This window comes from Oppia nitens, unplaced genomic scaffold (assembly GCF_028296485.1).
Source record: "Oppia nitens isolate AA-2021 unplaced genomic scaffold, nextdenovo-longstitch-racon4-pilon3 scaffold18_pilon_pilon_pilon, whole genome shotgun sequence".
In the NCBI taxonomy this organism is placed as follows: domain Eukaryota; kingdom Metazoa; phylum Arthropoda; class Arachnida; order Sarcoptiformes; family Oppiidae; genus Oppia; species Oppia nitens.
Window position 1 is genome coordinate 850,143 of NW_026533197.1, and position 15,433 is coordinate 865,575.

The 15,433-nt window shown below is 23.1% G+C and overlaps 1 protein-coding gene across 1 annotated transcript; it reads right to left on the reverse strand.

Moving 5' to 3' along the window:
* Window positions 1-5,646: 5,646 nt before the first annotated feature.
* LOC128965840 (homeobox protein aristaless-like) lies at window positions 5,647-14,869 on the reverse strand. Its single transcript, XM_054312618.1, has 3 exons — window positions 14,560-14,869; window positions 6,560-6,605; window positions 5,647-6,471 (listed from the first exon to the last, which is right to left on the reverse strand). Exons 1-3 carry the CDS (start codon window positions 14,826-14,828, stop codon window positions 5,647-5,649), a joined length of 1,140 nt encoding a protein of 379 aa, XP_054168593.1. The 5' UTR covers window positions 14,829-14,869.
* Between the last annotated feature and the right edge of the window lie 564 nt (window positions 14,870-15,433).

Consider the following 15,433-nt stretch of genomic DNA (forward strand, 5'->3'; position numbering starts at 1 on the left):
TAATGGAATTAATTTTGATGCCAACAATAATTGCTTGTTTCCTTTGACCTCCTGTGCCATCACAACTATGGCCATCAAATGTCTAATTTATTTTGTGGCACAAGTGATGCTCCACTGAGTTTATGACCGGCTCTTAAAAGTTTTACCCAACACTCACACTAACTATAGCTTACTTAGTCTTTCTTAGAGAGTGTATCTTAACCTTAGAGTAGACTTATTTAAAAATAAGTAGGAAATGAGTAATAAAAGAGGGGTAGAGATTGAGACAGTCAACAGTTGATAACCGTTTTAGTTGATTATCAAACGTAAAGTACTTTACTATAAGCTTAAGCGAGACACTCAATGCAATCAAACACATTATATAATAAAAAAGAAAAACTGTTGCAAAAGATTATTTCATTCATTCAATAATTTGTGTGTTGTGTTCACTATTTTATAAAACATTTTCAATTGAAAACTTGAATTATTACACTAACATTGCTAACATCATTATTGACACGTTAGCCATTACTAACATCAAAGTCTATGCCGATCTTCACACTAATCTTGTATTTATTGTATATATTATATGTATTGTACAAATTGTGTACAATTTTTCAATTTGTTTTGTATTGATTCCTATAGACTGGTTCCCTAACCAGTGATAGCATTTGTCTAATAAACGTTATTTTATGAGATAATGTCTATAATGTGTTTCGATAATTTCATTGGAAAGTCAATTGAATATAAAGAAATCATATTTAGGAGATCCACCAATTGATGGACCAAACAATCATTTTATTGCTTGAAATACACTAAATAACTACAGATATAATAGTTTAATAATCAAAACGCAGCCTCAGTTCGGGCACCGAGTGTTGGATCCATAGAGTCTTACGTATGGTTTGATGTGTAATATAAAAATACATTTGAATTATGGACTAAAAATGGTTTACAATACAATTTAATAGGAAATAACAATTTAAAGCAATCATCCGATTAGTAAAATACTATAAGAAATATCACTATTTTCTCGCCGCAAATGCAGTCAATTACTAAACAAAACTGAATAAACTTTTTTACTGAATACTCTCTAATTATGAGTTTAAAACTTTTAACACCGGGTTTCTGGGCAATGGCTTCAAAGCTTAAATTTAATTTTACGATTTGAGATAATGCCTATGTGTGTGTGTGTGTGTGTGTGTGTGTGTGTGTGTGAGAGAGAGAGAGAGAGAGAGAGAGAGAGAGAGTGAATGAAAAAATGGTAATGAAATAAAGGTGTGAATCGGACGTCTAATTTAGCGAAAAGTAATTGCTATCAAATTCAAAGGCAAAAGCTTTAATTGAATCAAAGTCATCGTATAATTTGTTACCCACAACATCACAATACAAATGAAATTGAAGTAATTGTTTTAAAGTATTTTTTATTTTGTGTTATTTTTCCATTTCTTAAGATTTCTCTCTTATTCACTAATTTTATAATTTAAAGTTTGTTTCAAAAGTTCTTTAGATGTGAACTCTTATCAGAAAAAATCAATTGACAAAAAATATATAATTTATAAAAATACAGTGTCTATAGTTATATCGCATATACTATATATATAGCTAAAACACTGTATGTATAAATTAAATTGTATGGCAAACATTATGTGTGTAATTTTGTTAAGCAGTGCATTCAAGCAATAATTGTTAATTATCTTTGATGTCTACAAAACATTTTATGAAACAAATAATTAAACGCAAAGCGAATAATTGTTATTCAGTGCTAAATAGTAATTGCATACGAATTGCCATTTGATATACAATATAAGTTATACTATGTTTTAAAGATATATAAATTATAATCGTTATGATGAAAAACAACAATAAAATTGTACAAATTATATAGTATATTATATGTAACTATTGTGTATATAAAATATCTATTTTAATTTCTACATAATTAGTAAAATTAAAATTATTTTTAATAGTTATTAAAAGGATAGCACATAAAATAGTAACTCATTTTTTGTGCTATTTTTTCAGTAAAATATTGTTTCCATATTATTAAGTTATATATGAATATTGTAATGCTTTAGTTATAAAAAATATATAACAATTAACATAAAACTCAAATGAATATGTCTAAACATGTAAAACATTAAAAAGTAATTTTTGCTAAAATATTTCAAACATAAAAATAAAGCAGTTAATTGATTAATTTTGCATTATTATTGTTTTTAAAACAAACTTACATATAATTCAATATACCATATATTTTAATAGTATAAATGAATATGTAAATATATAGTATAGTATCTGTAACAATATAATAAAAAAATATTTTATTTATTGTAAATTAATCAAAATATTTTAATTATTTCACTATTAGTATACAAAAATATTTACTTTTAATGCAAATTTTGTTAATTGTATTGATGAACTTTTAAAGCATTTATCTAATTAACTTAAAGATACCGTGTAGTCATCAAATAATTATACCTATTTAAAATGTATTATTAATATTCATATGTCAATTATTTTAAAAATTAAAAATTTATTGTACAATTCGAGAGTAATTATTTAAAAATAACCAAAAATATAGTTATTACATAACAAATATGACATATACTTCAAACAATAATAATAACAATAAAAAACTTCATTATTTTTGTTATTTTCAAATATATAAATTATGACAAAATTATAAATGTAATTAAAAATACAGATAATGTAATTAAGTATTGAATTCATTGTTATTTTACRTTATCAATAAATCTTTCTATTCTTTATGTTAAATGAGTTAAATTAATATTACTTTATTGTTAGTGTGCTTTAAAAGTTAGATGTGAGATATGTATAATAATGTTATTATAATTAAAAAATAAATGTAATATTAGTTAATAAGTTTGAAAACTCAGAAAACCATATGAATTTATTATTGCTGTTATTAAATACTGTATAATAATAATAATAAATGCAATGAACAAAGAAATTAATTGTTATTACATTATATAATAAATAACACAAAATATGATAATAAAGGAAACGACTAATATTATACTTACTATTAGCCACAAAGTGATTAAATTTTTGAAAATTTGTCTTTTATTACATAATTTTATGAATGAAGAAACCAACCATTGCTTGAGTTACCGGTTATAGTAATAGACAAACAATTTTAATACTATTTTAGGGCGCGTTGTCCTCAAACTAACTAATTTACAAAATTAATAATATATTTATATTATATGTGTTTTATGAATACAATTCTTATTTAATGATATTATGAATTACTTCAATGTCATTATTTCAATATTATGATTAACTTAATACAGTATATACTTTAATAGCTGATAGCATTAAATCTTACATTTATAAGCAAATAATATAAAAGTTGAATCAAGAATACAATTAATGAAGCAATTATTTAATAATTATTTATTCAAAAGTTTTAATAAATAAAATATTAAACAAAGTAAATATAAAAGTACATTAAATCTATATTTATTTGTTTTTAAATGGAGTAAAATTTAATTTTATCATTAAATTTCTGAATGTTATAAATTTATATTATCACTCAATTTTGATATATTTTGATTCAATACATTTCTATTAAAATATTTCTAAATATCAAATCGATTATAACTAAATTATTTATTTACAGAAACATTAGTTTAACTATATAATATTTCTATTATTTCTCATACATTATTATAGTTGTATCATTAAACAGGTATATATATATTTACAGTATATTACAGCAGTTTATTGATCACAAGTCATGAATGTATGTGTTAGTGAATAAATAAAAATAATATGTAATTCATATAATAGTCATTATTTTTTACTTGAAAAAGATTTTTTCACTCAAGTTGTTTGCAATATTATGTGAACTTAAATGAAACTGCAATTTGATTGTTAAGTGCCTCAAGAAATTGTCTCCAAAATTATTATCTCGTGTTGGGTCTGATGTTTGGCATGCGTTCAGACACAACACTCATGTCTTGAAAAGTAATTTTCTTCAATCAATGAATYCTCGACTCTAACACATATTTTTCCAAATGATGCCCTATTAGGTCCATAGACAACGAWTCATATTAAATAAGTGAACTACCAATTGAAACAAACATCAAGTCAACCAATATTACTGAGACATTAAATTATAGTAAATTGTAGACCAAATGCCAAACCAACGCTAAGTTTATGTGCGATTAAATATAGTCTCTCTTTATCTCGTTTACTCATTCATTCACTCAATATCTATGCTTTTGCAAACATAAACCAGCAAAACATGTTATTTATCACAACACATACAATATAAAGTATATACTATAATATATATATACACACTATAAGAAAATTGGCAAAAAACCACTTTTGCGTCCAAAATTGACTGCTCTCTACTAATCAGTTACTTTCTCTTACCTGAAAGTAATTTTTATACCTTATATATCATTTGTAATACTAAATTATGCTATATATTGTGTGACATCAATGTTAGCTAAATACAGTATATGATATTAGCTATAAAGTAGTATCTTTATATTGAATACCATAAAAACAAATACAAAAACAAACTCTTATAAAATTGAAAATATTAAACTCATACAATAGTAATAATATGTTGCTAACAAAGTGTCACCATTTTAATGACATTTTTTATTATTTGTAAATTTAAGACATTTTTAAAACAAATATAACTTTTCATTTGCAATAGTTAAAATAATTTTATATTTAAACTATTATATACTATTTAATTATCAAATGTGGAGTAAAAAAATTATATTAAATCGAAAGAAATGCTATATATATATATACTCTTTGAATTAATTTATATATTTCTTTATTTCAAAAAATAATTTAATAWAATTAAAATYAAATATGAATGATATTATTAAACACAATTTCAAATGTAAATTTTTGATGTTTAGTTTTTTCATTTATTTTGAAATCTATTTAAATAATATTAATAAAAAAACAATATTTTTTTATTTAGCATAAACACAGCAATTTTTGTCAAATTTTTATATATATATTACAAAAAACATTATCTTTGAGTAACATAATAATTAAAATCAATATAATTTATGAGTATTACTTATTACTAATTATTACTTTAGGCATTTTTATATATTGTAAAAATGAAAAATAATTATATAATAAATATAAAATTATTTTTTAATTAAATAAATGAAAATCTAAATAATGTATATAAAAATATAAAAAACATAAGTTTACAGTCAATTTAATAAATACTAATTAATAATAATAAATTTAATAGTATATCCATTAACACTTTTCAATAATTATAATTAATAATAATAATAACTTAATGATAAATAAGTACAGTATATGTATTTTGATTGCCTTAATACTAATAACATTGTAAATTATGGACGGATCAGTACGATCACAGAAAAGTGTCAAATATGTGTTCAATATGTAGAATAGTTTGCAATTATATAATAAATATAAACAACTTAAAGGCCTATTTGATGGTTTGATTCATTAATTATAAATACAARTATATATATATTTAATTGAGATTATCAATGATTGCTTAAATAATTATACAAATATCATATTAATCACAGAATAAAACAGTATAATAATGAAAACAAAGTGAAAAATGTAATAATAAATGAATTGTTTATAGGTTTGGTTTTGAATGAAACTTTGATAGTCTTATGGATCGGTGGTGTTGTTTACGGGTGATTCACAACTACTGCAACTATTATTATCTTTACTCCTCATGACTGCAATTTCATGTTCGCGAGCTTTAAGTCTGAGTGCGGCTATACTAGTGTTTCGGAGGTCAAAGGGCGCGGCACCCGATTTGTCGCTATTAGCAGGACTTGACACTCGCAATGGAGGCGATGATTGTCTATCAATGCAATTCTGCTGATTAGTCATCATATGAGGTGATGGTCTCAGTGCTGACGATTCATCTCCAACTTTAGGTCTATTATGTGATGAGGATAGGGATGCCAGAAGACTTTGGAAAGAATTGGATGCATTGGCGTAGGGAGAGAGGAATGGATTACCAAATGGTGATATGGTTTGCGCTGAAGGATTGGACAAATTGTTTGGGAATAACTGTGGATAAGCGGCACTCAACTCACGAAAGGGAAAGGCGGCCGCATTGGCGAAGTTGAATGAATTGGCGCTAAACATTGCCGGAGTATTTAAGTAACCGCTAGATTTTAGACTCGGGTGGTCTAACATTGGCTTTCGATATGCTGCTGCGGCTAATGCAGCGTGTGGTCCAAACAAAGCACCGGGATTTGTGGCCACTGCTGATAATGCAGCGGCTGACGCTGAACTGTGATGTCCAGCACCTGAATTATGTATAGCAGACATGTTGTTCCCCATTACTTGTGTGGGTAAAACAGTGGCACTCGTAGGTGTCCCCGTGCCATATGGATTGTAACCGTGTGAAGAGCTTCCATTACCAGCACCGGTAGATTTTTCTTGTTTTCGCCACTTTGCCCTACGGTTCTGAAACCATACCTTTAAATATAAGAGTAATAAAATAAAATTTTAAGTTAACTAATTGAAAAAGTATATAATATTTTAGAAATAATTAAATAATATTTACTTGAACTCTCGCTTCTGTTAAGTCAACTCTCATCGCCAGTTCCTCTCTATTAAAAAAATATAAGATTTTTAGTAAAATATACCAATTTATATTTGAAATTTATATTACAAATTAAAATTTATATATTTTTATAAAATATTTAAAAACAAATTATTTATTTTACAGATAGTCTCAAAAAAATACAATATGTTTGTACCTTTTAAGGCCATAATTTCAGTGTAATAGTAATTTAAGTTTATGTTCATAATATAGAGTAGACTTATAGCTAGTAGTAGTCCTATAGGGACTTCAGTGTTATAACTTATGGTTCATTAAACATAACGAATAATGAAAATAATTTTATGTTATCTATGATTATCTTTTAATTTAAAATCTAATACATTATAAATTGACAAAATTAATTTATACTAATTAATACTTTTAATTGTCTAAAAATTAAAAAATTAAAAATTCTTAGTTGTTTAAATGCTCATGTTTAATAATCAATTTATATAAAATATTATATTTTTTATAAAGAAAAAATTAAAAATATTTTAAAAATAGATTTGCTGAGAATGTATCAAAAACTTAGGAGATAGAGAGAGAGAGAGAGAGAGAGAGAGAGAGAGAGAGAGAAAGAGAGAGAGAGAGAGAGAGAGAGAGAGAGAGAAAGAGAGAGAGAGAGAGAGAGAGAGAGAGAGAGAGAGAGAGAGAGGAAAAGCAAATTAACTGAATGACCAGTACTGTATCGACATAGGCCTTGAAGGCATATACTGTATCCCATTCTAAATCTAATAATGGTTAGAAGGGAGGCATAAGAACAGCAGTAAGCGCACAGGTAGGCGCACAGGTAGGTTATAATGATAAAGTTAATTAGAAGACATGGAAAACTTGGGCGGAAGGGAATTGGCTTTAAATTTAAAGTTAATTAAAGTGAATACTACTTTGTAAGTCACTTGGATATCAACAATAAGAGTCAGTCAGTTGATAGAGAAATACTCGTATATAGTCTACAGTCAACTACAACACAAACACATTTAGCTGTCTGTGCCACACACCCCACCTCACAATCAATATATCTTACAGTGATTTCTCTCATCACTCAATGGGTCGCCCAATATATTCAAATTTAAAACATTTTAAACTAAACATTGTTTTTTGTGGGTATTATTTATATATAACTTAGTTTGTATCAACAAAATTAGCATTTTGTTTGAGACCCTCAACGAAGCTCTTATTTTTAGTTGATTTATTGATTTTCATTTGCCCTCTCATTTAATTCACATTTATATTATAACTTAAATTGAATTAGTTGTAGTAGTAATAAATTTGTATCATTTTTCTATGTATTGTGACGATAGTGACAAAGATACTTCATTTCAACAAATTAATGTAAACAAATAATTTGATTTTTTATTTCATTTTATAAATAAATATTATTATTTAACTATTATATAGCTTTCAATTTTAACATCTTAGATAATTATAAATTGTAATTTAATAATATTTTATAAATAAACATAAAAATAATTATTTAAAATTTAATTGAGTTGTGTTCRTGTATTAATTAATGCAATCCATTGACAATTGTATAGCATTTTCACATAAATATAGATATCTACAGTATTTACAAGTTTAATAAAATAAAATAAATTTAAAATTACTTCAATTATTAAAAATTTAGTTTAAATGTTTAGAATATAAAAAATCATTTTAATGAATAAATGGTAGTTTTTGGTAAAAGTTTTGGCATATTTATGTATAAAAATTAGAAATAATAAAAATTTATATATTTAATATATTTTTATATTTACTGCATAAACAAAAATCTAATTTTGTTTTTAATTAATTTTGGATTTCAGTGTCTTAAGCTTACGGTTATATGTATTATAAGTATAATATTAAAGTATATTTGTATAATCTTTTTTAAATGGTGTGTCATATATAATACCAGATCATTGAAGTGCTTTAATTTACAATGACGTGATCACAGACACGCAAATTGAATACATATTCAATGTATTGGACATCATATATACACATAACTCATAATGTATTACATAATAATACACAAATAGTCTCAAAATATGCCTTATGTTATACAAATTATGATTAAAATTTGTTTCAATCGCTGTATTATTTCAATATTTTTAATAGAAAATCAAAAATAAGAGATTATTATTATTATTATTATTATTACATATAAATAGTAATAAAATAAAAAATGTTATTAAAGTGTTTCTCTTTTAAAAACKAATCTTATGTTCTCTTATTAAATCTATTAATAAAATAARGTTTTATATAATATTTGGATGGATTGACAAAACAACGTTTAATTTTCAAACCGGACGCTCAAAGACTATAAATATAAAAGAGTATAATTGTTAACTAAACTTAATTTCCGCTCATTTACTGATTATAAATCATAAATAAAATATATGAAACTACAATATATATTGTTTATAYTGTATATACATTTATAATAACATTTATTAATTTATGTAATATARTAGTCTCTAATTTTTCAGTAATAATAAAAAAATTATTAATTAAATATGACATTTATTAATATTATTTTATTTATATTTAATTGTTATTATTTGTTGCAACAACTAAATTATTTATTTACATTAGTTATTACTAGTATAATAAAGTATTGATTCAATATTAATTTTAATACACGGAAAACTTAATCCATTTAATAAAATTAATAACAAAATAATATTAACAAAGTATACAGTATTACATTATGATTTGAATAAATGTTTAGTATTATAATTATTTAAACTGCTATACTATACCTCAATTTATATCTTTACAAAATTATTAATACATACTATATATTTAATTAAAACATATTAAAACATAATTTTGCTTCATTTCTTTATATCATTTGTTATCTAATATATGGTTATATATATAACTCCATTAATAATACATTATTTGTTAATATTTAAGTTGTCAGTGAATTTATGGTTTTGCCTGTGATTTATAAATGATGTATAATTTCTAAATATAAAAATTTATGTCTTAAGGCATATACTTATTTCATACTATATTAAGTGGTTTTTATCCATTAATCAATATTTTGCTTCTCATATATTAATTGACATAATCTAAAAAACACATCAATTTGTATTCATTGATTAGACATTTTATAAGATAATATTCTCTTTTCATAAAAATATTAAGCATATTATATACAAAACATTTTTGTGTAATTATATAATTACTTAATTCAGTAGATTAACAATTATTATTATTTTATATAATAAAGGTAATAAAGAAAATATATAAAGATTAAGATAAGTATTAAAATGTCACACAATTTAAATGAGTGTCTGTATATCTTTAATAATGACAGTTTAATAAATTGCACATAAATTAAGTTAAACACAAAATTAAATTTTGTTTTTTTGCTTCAAATTTAATTTAGATTTTTATGAGTATAATTGGCTTTAAATTAAAATAAAATATAGTTTTGCATTCATCACTATATAATGAAAAGTTTGTTTGTTATTACATATTTTTGTTATTATGACCTCAAAATTGTACTTATAGTTAATTAGTTATAAATTGAATTTGACGGGACAGTCATGTTTATCTTTTTAAAATGCATATACAGAACAGTATATATATAATATGTATATTATTTAATAAAGTTTCTCTCTATGCTAAACAAAAGCTACCGGCAATTTCAGTGTCAAATATATAGATTTTCTATATTAATAAATATCTCTATTTTTTGTATTTAAAATATTAGTTTTTTAACGGCAAACTTTTGCCGGCAAAAAATGTTTGAATGTAATGGGAAAGAGCTATTAAAATGACAGTTCACATCACATCTCATCTCATCTTTTGATAATTTAAGGACTGATGGCTTTGACACCAAATAATTCAATAGATTTTTTTCAGTCAAAACAAGCAATAATTTTATACTGAATATATAATCAATAGTTAATATCTTTTAACATAAATAATAAATTATGTACTGCAATGACAAACGGTTCACAAAACAAATTAATTAGTCTTTAAACGCAAATATTGTACTAAATATTTTGTACAATAAAAAACAAAATAATAACAGAAATCATTTATAAATTGAATGTCAAACTTTTAGAGAAAAAACTTAATTATTATTTAAGTGTTGATTTTGATTAATCATTTTAAAAATGGCTATAAAATCAATACAATTCATGTGCTATAGTTAGAGGCAATTATCAAATGAATGTAATATTAATACATTGTTTTGTATAACACAAAGTCTATTAAATAGATTGTATGACATTTTAGTTGAAGTATTGTTAGTAAATAATTGAATTTCTATCAAATAAAATATATTTTTTAGTCATTCTATTAATCATTATTACTGTATATTGAATAAACTAATAAACACTTGTAATATATAATTCTATGTATTTATTAATACAATATTATTAATTACTAAAATTAATTTTTATTAAAGTAGTTAATTACATATATCACTAACTGCATATAATATATTATAAAATTTTTAATAAAAACTAACAAATTAAGTTTATATAATTAAATCTTAAATTAATTTTTTAATTTAAATACTGTATAAAGCAATTACTAACTTATAATTTTATAATATTTGTAGCACTTAAATATTTTTAATGATTTAAACAGATAGACAAATATAATTGAAAGATACTGTATATAAATTAACATTAATTAAATAGATTTATTTTTTATAATTATTTTGTTTTAATTAAAGAGAAAATTTAATAAAATTTAAATTTAATTAATAAAAATTATTAACTACYATTAAATGTCGTAATAATCAATTATAAAATTTAATTTTTTAAAGTAATCTGTAAAGGATTTAAAATACAATATTATAGAAAAGACATAATTTTGAGTTAACAGATAAATAAGTAGTTAACAAATTTACAGAAACACACAGAGTATCCACAAAATACAGCTAACTGTGCAAAAATACCTGATATTATACTTATAAATAATATTATCTGAATTTTTTATATACATTTATAAATTGTAATATATATGTATAGTATGCGTACAAATCCTTGAAAAAGTGAAAACAAGAAAACAAATAATTGATTGAAACGTTTACTAAAGATTGTTATCGCAGGGCATTAATGAACACATAAAATGACAATAAAACTTTAATTGAATTTCTTACCGCATAATTAAATATAAAATAATAATTAGCATTTTTCTACATAATATTTAATACAATACCTATATTTAAATTTTAATTTTATTTAATCAGTGCAAACATTTTAATAATTTTGTGTTTATTTTTACAATATTTAATAGAAATAATTTTTTGTGGTTTGAGTCGTTCAGTGACTAAATTAATTAAAATTCTTTTGATTTTTTAAAGTAATAATACTGTAATTTATGACTGATTTTCCCATTTATGTGTTTTACTAACATTTCTCTTTTTATAATTTAGCAATTTAGATAATAATATTATTTTTTAATTTAAAATTTAATATATATGTTATTGTATATAAGCTTTTGTTTAAAATAAAAAATATGTGGGCAAACAATTAAATTTACTTAAAAATTTATATGTAATTTATAGCTATTTTATAATTAGTAACCAGATAATTTATATATAAATTGTTGCATATACTAATTTAAAAATATTACAATTTAAATTGCAAAACAAATAATTACATAAGTTAATACAAGTTATAGATAGAAACTATGAAATATAAATAATACTAATTATATATAYATTATATCTAACAAATAGTTCATAATCTCATTATTAAAGAATTTCATTTTAATAATAATTGTTACATTAATAGTTATATTATTTTTATTATTATATAAATTTTTTAATAACATTACTATTATATTTAATTTTCTAAAATAATTTATTGCTTTTGATAAATAGCAACAAAAACTTTGAGTTATTTTTGTTTCGTGAAAATCATTGAAAATTTAATGATATATTCTTTGTTTAATTTAAAAATAATGAATGATTTTTTAAATAAAATTTAAACATCTAATTAAGTCATTTGTAGTGATTTGGTTTCATTATGTTATTTATTTTTATATTTTTAATGATTAAATAAAAAGTATTTTATAWAATATAAATCAAATTCAATATACAAAAGATATATAATTTTAACAAAAATTTAATTTATAAATAAAAAACATGACAACAAATAATTTTAAATTGATTGAACTATAATTAGTTTTTATTAATTTTATATTTTTAACAAAAGAATCTTAATAAATATATTGAAATTAAATAAAATTATAATAACTTTATCAAAAACGTATTATAGAGTCATATATTGGAGTTAATGGTTCTTCTCTGAGGTAAAATTAATTATATAAATTATATTAAAATTTAATTTTTATTAAAAATTGATAACACAATTCTTATCACTTAAATATACATAATTTATTAATAGAAATAAAATAACTATTTACTAAAAAATCATTTTTCCAAAAAAAATAATTTGCGTGAAGAATATAGATTAATATAATTTTTAAGTTTTAAGTGTTTTAAAATTAAAAACAAGATTTTGTCTCTTAATTTTCTAATGCAATGTAAATACATAACAAAATATCGCTAATAAACACATATTAACGTCATTTTTAAGTAAATTAATTCTTAAAAACTAAACATAAATCAGAAAAAATACTTATAATGTGAACCTATAAAACAAATTTATAAAATTGTATCAAAACTTACAATTTTTTAATTATATTTAATACAAGATATTKAATTCAATACAATTCTATAATAACACAATTTATWTAATAAATGAGTTTTAATGAATAACATAATAAAATAAGAAAAATAAAGATAGATGATACTTTATTTTAAATTAAAAAATAAATAATACTAATTAAATATTCAAATTTCAATTAACAAATAAAATTAATATTATTAATAATACATATTTAATAAMAAAATAAATGATTATTGTTGCAAATGTTCTTCTTTAATCACATAATTAGTTTTATGCAAACATTACTAAAAATTAGATATTAAAAATTTATTGAAATATAATTATTAATATATATTCTATATTACATAATATTAAAGTATGTGCAATAGAGAAAGAGATAGATAGATAGATAGATAGAGAGAGAGAGAGAGAGAGAGAGAGAGAGAGAGAGACCAGAAATTCATTAATAGTAATATAAAAAGTATTAATTAACTGGAAATTATAGTTTTATGTGCCTTTATTAGTGTCACATTAAGGTCATAGTAAAAGTCTATTTTGGGTGTGGGTCAGTTTGTTTAATACCGTTTCTATAATAATTAAATTGTGTTAAAGTGTAAAATTGTAAAATTTGTTTAATTTAGATCTAGATTTAAGTTTTTTTTGTATAGATTAAGATTATATTATTTGTTTCTTCATAAATTTATTATATTATAATATCATACATATATATTATACTCATTATCGAAAATGACATTATAGAAAATGACCGCACTCTACAGTTTAGATATATATTATATAAACTACATAATATATTATACATAATATTGCTGTATTTAATATAATTTGCAAAATCGTTACCACATTAAATAATACTAATAAATGGCCACATAATTATTATTACAACGATATATGTAATATAAAAAAATGATTGCATTTCGTGCCAACTCATATAGCGTTTTATTTATTAATAAAAATAACTAAAACCATAATTAATATTATTCAAGAATCGCATGCAATTACCCAACAATAATATATACAGTGTTTTACAATTTGACTAAACTATATACAGTAGAGATACTATTTATAGATATACTGTACAATATATATATATATATATATATATAATTCATAGTCAACTGTAGTGAGTTTGTTAAGCACTGACAAACACGACTTCAATTGTCAGACAAATTAATGGATACTTTCATAGACATTGAATATATGTTTCGTTCGCATATCTATAGTCACACATTATATACATTTATGTTTTGTACATAAAATTAAAGCAAAAAACAAACAAATAATAGACTGATATATATATATATAWAAAATAAGACAAACCTCGTGAAGACGTCCGGATAGTGAGTCCGTGAAAAAGCTTTCTCGAGCTCTTCCAACTGAAAACTAGTAAATGTTGTCCGATATCGGCGTTGTTTGCGTTTTGGGAAGTCTTCCGGGTGATGGTCATTATCGCCGCGATGGTTATGGAGATCTATAGCTTCACCAAAAGGGCTTATTGCCGGACTCCCGGTGCCGTTGGTCACCGAAATTGGCGATGGACTGCTGCCCTGCGGTGAGGAAGGATTGGACACTGATAGTTGAGGTGACATCTGAGGCAATCGTGTCAGTGATGGAAAATTGGCCACAGAAACGGGYGGTGTGTTTGATAGCACATAACTTATTGGTGATTGTTTAGTCGATTTGTTATAATAACTATGATTATTAGTATTATTATTATTATTGAGAGTCAACTTTTGTGCGGTAAGTGGAGGACTGATGGGATGGTCGGTCACACTGTTAGCCGAATGACTCTTACTGTTACTGTTATTGTTGTTCACTATAGAGTCTATACTGAAGCCTATCATCTTATTCTCGGATGTGACGGTAGGTTCTCTCTTGACGGGTGTAATGCCCGAAGCTGTAGTACCCGATGGTGTGCCGCTATTCGAGTGGGCTGTCATGCCATATGTCACTGATTATCACCGATTAAATTGTCGGGTAATCCCTGAGTATCAGTTTATGTAGAAGTGGTTGCAGTGATCGTTGTCGGCACAGTTGTTGCCTCTGTATCTCTATCTAAGTGTAATATGCAATGCGCTGCTATGTTAGCTGCATATGCCTGTGAAACTGGTAGTCATACGTAAGCTGACTGATCCAACCCATGCTCGCACGCTATTGGATAGTCATCAATAGATATTTTGTTGTTAACAAGGTA